The sequence below is a fragment of the Dendroctonus ponderosae genome, unplaced genomic scaffold (assembly GCF_020466585.1).
Source record: "Dendroctonus ponderosae isolate FM_Combo_2020 unplaced genomic scaffold, Dpon_F_20191213v2 Dpon_F_20191213_1, whole genome shotgun sequence".
NCBI classification, from domain to species: domain Eukaryota; kingdom Metazoa; phylum Arthropoda; class Insecta; order Coleoptera; family Curculionidae; genus Dendroctonus; species Dendroctonus ponderosae.
Genome location: NW_026017110.1, coordinates 61,564,881 through 61,571,305, shown reverse-complemented (window position 1 = coordinate 61,571,305; position 6,425 = coordinate 61,564,881). Strand labels below are relative to the sequence as shown.

At 36.1% G+C, this 6,425-nt stretch overlaps 1 protein-coding gene across 5 annotated transcripts in view; it reads right to left on the bottom strand.

The window, feature by feature from the left end:
* The window catches only part of LOC109540881 (arginine kinase), a 12,516-nt gene that overhangs the window by 2,278 nt on the left and 3,813 nt on the right, over window positions 1-6,425 (bottom strand). For 2 of the 5 annotated variants that reach the window (XM_019909388.2, XM_019909389.2), the window contains exon 2: window positions 540-715. In XM_019909388.2, coding sequence (XP_019764947.1) covers window positions 540-715 — 176 coding nt within the window. Of the gene's footprint in view, window positions 1-539; window positions 716-1,585; window positions 2,072-5,736; window positions 5,914-6,425 lie in introns of those variants that run through there. The other 3 variants (XM_019909390.2, XM_019909391.2, XM_019909387.2) reach the window with 3 other exon arrangements.

Genomic DNA, 6,425 nt, shown 5'->3' with positions numbered 1-6,425 from the left:
TGCAGAAGTATAAACTTGTTAGATAGAACACAGGGCAATTTCCCGATTCTCAGTTGTGCATTGATCGAGATGTTTTAAATGGCGCTAAAAATCTGCTCAGCAGGAAAAGACAGAAAAATATCCACGGCTCAAAGACGAAACCAAAAATCTGGCAAGTCGGGGGAGACAAATTGGGCATGGAAGTTATTCCGAGCTTACCATGCCGTGAAAATCTTCCACTTTGAAATCAACAATATTTTTGTTGACGGCAGATAGCTTTAGCATCTAGAAATAAATCCTGGAGTCGAGCCAGGCAGTAAATACAGCAATCAGTAATTTCGTCTAAGCATTCAGGAAAGATTATATGGTTTATGCACCGAAAATATATCATAAGTTGCTTTGAAATTGTAACAATTAAACACAAAACATCCATTGGTGCCCGACAAAAGCACCCAGTAGAGAATTTTAGCTCCTGTACTGGAAAGAACTAATAACAGGTTGGAAACCGCTTTTGGCGGTGGATCCGGGTGGAAAAGACGCTGAAAAAACAATATTTTTACCTGATTGAATAACATCCAAAAGGCTGGAACCGAAGGAAGTTTTCTTGGTCTTGAGAGAATCGAACAAGTCCTTATTGAGGTATTTCTTCAGAAGAGAGTTAGAAGGAGTACTCTCGAGTTTCTTGAAACCAGTTTCGAGCTTCTCAAGGACTGCGGCGTCAACCATGGCTTCTTTTCTGAAAAGTGAATAAAATCTCGATAAATGAAAATTGGAGTAATAATAAGTATTTTGCTTTGGTTTGATAAACGACCATTTGGGTGAAATAAAGCGGAGAATCTGCACAAAATCAATTTTATGCAGCTCAGGAGTTGAAACAGCAAAGCCAATTATATATATTGTTGATCCTTCGCTCTAGTTTGTTGGAAATTATTAGTGGCTTGCTTGGAGTGGAGATTTGCTTCGGAATGGAGTTTCAAAAAGTGAAATTTGCAGCATGAACAATGTTGCAACATGTATTGATTTGTGGTCCACACCCAAAAATATTACATTAAAACGCCCTGTAAGGGTGAAACTGAAACTTTAAATAGGCGATGACGGGAAACCAGTATTTGAAAATAAATATGGAAAATGTATTAGCAAAAGTTTTTTTGGGAAGTAAAAGATTGCATATTTAGAACTAAAAACGCACAAAAACGAAAACCACACAAAATAACCGCTCACTATGATGAACAAAAAACAAAAATCTAACAACCAAATCTAGTGCACACAATACAAAAAAAATTAAATACGTCAATGGAGGTAATAGAATTTACAAGTACATATAGATATTATTCAAGAGAAATGTAGTTTCGCTTGAAATCCATGCTATCGCTATATAGATAATTAGTTTGAACGTTGAACATTAGTTAATCTTTAAGTGGGTAAATGGGGACGGGATATTTTTGAAAATGTATACCGAAAAAAGCAGTCAAAATGCATACTTAATGTATATAGCCAAGAGACAGGTAACACAACATATAGAGAAGCTTCCACATAATTCCAGGCGCGTCCCATGGACATCGTGCTATTGACCCATGCATGAGACATCAACAGGAATTGTACAAACCCAGTATCATCCTCTTTTTTTGGCTCTTTAGCAGTATTTTCCTTCGAAGCGCACCCACCCATTCTTGCAAATCTAACTAGCTATATGACAAACACTGAAATAACACTATAACTAAGTGGATGGAACAACTATCCGGCATGGGGTTGTGACGACGCCCTTTAGTCTAAGGCGCTCGGGTTTAAAAACACCCTGCAACCACCTAAACCCGACTTTCGTTTGACTGAATCGAAGTTTCACAAACAGGGCGCAGTTTTGTAGAAATCGATAGACGCATATTCCGCGCGTGTCACCAACCAATAGAATTGCGTGGCTCTAACAACTGTTCCCACTATGCCACCCTTAGTCATCCACACTCCACACCCCTCGTTTACAACTTCCCTGTTCGTCCACCAAATATCACCGAATCAATTAAATGAATATTAATTAACAACTTTTCCAGTCAACCCCGCACCACTCTCGCCCATTCAATGTTCATACCAACTTTGAGTACCAGCTTTTTACTCTGTTTGCTCTTTTTTATCTCAACTCAGAGGCGGAGGTTTTGCTCAACACGTCCTCATAAAGATAACACTAATTACTTAATAATGGATAAAACTTATCACTTCAACATATTTTACTAAATATTTTTATTGCCATTTTTTACGGCACTTATCGAGAAACGCTTAACTAATGAAATTTAATCCCAATATGTACTTCAATCCACCTTATATCAATTAATCTCTCAGAAACTCAATCTGCTCAAATCTTTCGCTTACGAACCACTACGATTAAGTAAGGAAATTGCCTCTAAAAAGCCATTCATAAAAACGATATGAGAACCATGCTCAATCCAGTTATGCACACAATATTATCATAATTAATTGCGGATGATGGCAAGAATGAGTTGCTAAGAAAAGTGCGCTTCCATTTAGGTACTTTCATGATAGGAATTAAACTGGTTTTGGGGCTTATCGGTGGTTCATCGGTATTTCTACCTGAGATTTTGCTTGCATCTGCCCAGGAAACCCATTCAGCATCCAGCTCGTGATTTGAAATATTTCCGAACATTTCATTATGTTTTTGCAATCTTCATTTCTTCAAACACCGCTAATCCATGCGAAAACCACGATTTATCTGATTACTGTTAAGAAAAACCGAAGAGATTGTGAAAGTTCCTGATCCTCACCATTCATAATAGTTCGGCCAGGCATACAATAATTAATGAATGTAGATACATTTGCGTTTACCAGACTGTAGCGACTATTAATATTCCGATATTTACTTAAGTTTTCATTAAATCGTGCAATGAGGTTGAAATTAGGTTCAATATATAGATGATGAGGCAATTTGCACGGGCACTTTGCGATATGAGATGCTAATCGCGCATAAATCTGCTAATAAAACCAAGCAAAAATCTCCAAGATCATCAGTTTCATGTGTAGACGCTGTAAAAGGTGTAATACTAATTACCTCATATCGATGCTCCAATAAAACCTTAGATTATTAGGTGTATTAAAATTGATAAACATTTATGGGTTTATGTAAGAAATATTTTACGGATATTTAGATTCTGTTTCAATTTTGAGCACTAGTGCACCCATGACCTTATCTACTTGTGGCTTGCTACTTGCAGTTAAAGCACCCTATTTCCCTAAAACTTAACACAATAAACTTGGGAGAAAAGGGGAATTGATCGAAGTACAAAAACCCCACTGCCATTTTTCCAAGTTATAGGGGGTTTTAACATTAAACAACATATAATAAACTGATCGAATAAATTTCCTTGACTGGAACCCTTATGTGAGGGCGCAGAGTAATGCAATAAGAATTTGCAAGTATAAATTGATTATAAAGCCATTATCGATGTGGGGCCGGCTCACCCTCTTTATGGTGTTAACTTACGAGAGAAATCAATAGGGGCTACTGCAAGCTACAGTCATAGGATAAGGTCAGTTTAAGTGAATTTAATATCATGTTAACATTGAAATGTCCAGTTTAATTTGCTGGTAGACACGCGATACACCAGGTTTTTTTCACATTGATCGCTCAATGTGAAAAAGGTTTAGACTTTAGTCGCACGCAATGGACTGTTTTAGTAATAAAACTTGTTATGTCGGTACCACATGTGCTCAAAAACATGATCTGTTAACAGAGAGAAACAAAAAGACAGTTAGTTAAATAATGGAAATATTCTCACTAGAAGCCGGGCATTTTTTGGAAAATTAGTAGAACTACAACTCATCTGATGGACTATGTCTATTTTTAAACAACTATAAATAGAAGAAGGTGTATACTGTATAATAAAGCTTATAGTTCGGTTACCCCAGCAATTACAGCTGTCTCAAGGCGACTTTCTAAAAATAAGTTTCGAAGAAGTCAGAAGAAGACGTTCAGGTCGTCATTATTCAGCACTACAACTAGATCTTGTCTGCATTAAAAATAAAATGAAAAACTGTTTGCAGTGTGTATAAACCATGACATTGTAAGCCAATCAGATGTAAATTCCTGCGGAAATTATTAGTCATGCTGGTTAAACCATTAACTATTACAAAGTCATTTGAGAAATATTCAACAAAAAGTCGAGTGGGTTTGAAAAATTAATTACATACCTGGACTAAAGTTGTGAAGGAAAAGTTGCTATAGATTAATTTCGAAAATAATACACATCGCTCAATTTTCGACCTGCTGTTTACAGTTTAGAGCTTTAGGTGTTAAGCGAGTGCAACGTTTTAAAGCAGAAGTGTGAAATATGTTGTGTATTCTTAAATTAGCATTTTAAACAATCCAGTTTGACATCATTTATTTGCCAGTGTGTCTGTGTTTGCTTTTTTCGTCTATTCAGTGGCGGCTGCTGCACAAAATGAGCGCTGCAGCACTGCAGAGCTCGTTTACAGTGAAATACTTGATCTAAATTGATCTAAATTCTCCTCTCACTCTAAAGGAGCTCTGAAGCACTGCAGCGCTTATGCAGAAGCCGCGAATGCGTCTAGATAATTCAATTAAATTAATTAGACTCAGGTTAAGAACGCAACACTTTAGCAAATTAAGAGAATCCACAAAATTACACAAATTGTGACATTTTTAAAAAATCTGCAGAGGATTTATTTCTTCTGAAAAATTATTAGGCAATCAAGTAATAAATAAATTGATTCATAATTCATACTTTAAGAAAAAATCTTCAACCAAGCCCAGATCAAATTGAATGAAAGAAACTGGGAATAAACGTTTATAAGTCGATTCCAAATTTTCAGTCTGAATAAATATTTCACTGGACTGGTACAGAAATGCACACAAGCAAAGCAAAATTTCTGGAAAATGCTGTTAACAATTCTCTGCATAATCAGAGCAAAATCGATCAAGGTTGAAAAATAGTTTTCTAAATTCTCTGAGTAAATTAAACATCACTAAAAAATAATTTAGTGCGCTTCAAAATAAAATAAAAAGCATGTACTGAAGGGAATGGTACTGCTGTAAAAGATTTAAAAAAATGACTGTTTAATGGAAAAATTAGCAAATTGCATGGAAATATACCGAGTTAAACGTAGCCACTTCCAGGTAATAATGGTTAGTAACAAATTTCCTAATATTAAGCGGAAAACCCATTGTGCATCTAAAGTGCTGCGTTATTAAAAAACCATAAAGTTTATGAACCAAGGTGAATGATTTACCGTTAAATCATCTATGGACTGATCACTTGTAAAATCAGTCACGTAGGCACCGGCATTGCATTGTATTTTTCTTTGATAAAATACCTATACAGCATTTCTCGATTAGTGATTAAACAAGCGAATCCTAACGTTATTTAGATATGTTAAGATTAACAAATTTAGTGACTCACTAATAAAATTCGAAATAATGTTTATTAAATAATTGGTGCATATATTAGGATTATTGTCGGTAATGTGTCTCGTCCGCCTCCTCCAGCTGTAAGCGCAGTTTACTAGTTCAGTTTCACAAGTTACGTAAGGGAAATTCGATTTTCCAAGTTCAAATGTTGCATTCGCGCGAAAAATTCATTAAAACCATCGCAAATTGGTGCACTGCATCGATTCATTCAAATTCAATTGAAACATTGAAAAAGTTGAACCGGCAAATCGAATGAAAGGAAAAAGACGTTAAATGAAAGCAACGAATTAAAAAAAATTACGATAAATCAAGCCAATGTTACTTACAGGTTTCGGCAAAGCAAAGCGAAAAATCTATTGAATATGCGGGAAATATCGATGAAATAAAATAGCCCGTACCTTGGAGAATTCCGTTAAACTATACCAGAAACACACTCCACTCGGAATGAACCCACTGTGACTCTGAAGGAGCATTCTCTGTAGATTAGCTCCTGGTGCTAACCCCACTCTACCCTATGACGTCAGATGCAATTCACCAATCGTCAATTTTTACGTTTCCTCACTGAAATTTTCAAATGGGTTCGAATTTTTCGCTCGCATTTCAGAGCATAGAGGAAATTATTTTTAATCGCCGGTCCCACGACTGGGAAATCTATACCATCAGCAGTGTCAAGAATCCAAAGTTTCATTGTTATCTAAATATCTATTTAAGTTGGAATTTACTGCTCAATCCTCATCTAGATTAATTGCATTTTGTATGTAAAGGTTACAGTTTCCAGCCATTCACTCACGTGACACAGACCCATTTTTTTTGGTAGTTTACTGACTGATTCGCCGATTTTTACAATCCACTATAAATAATCGAATGTTATCAAAAGAGATAGACTTTCGAGGCCATTCCTTGAAACAAGTGGGTTTTTCGGGTTTTTAGGCCGTCGTTCGGTAGAATTTCTTCTTGACGTTTCGCAAGCACGTGTGGCTTGCATCTTCAGAAGTGGTTTGCTTGAACGCTTACA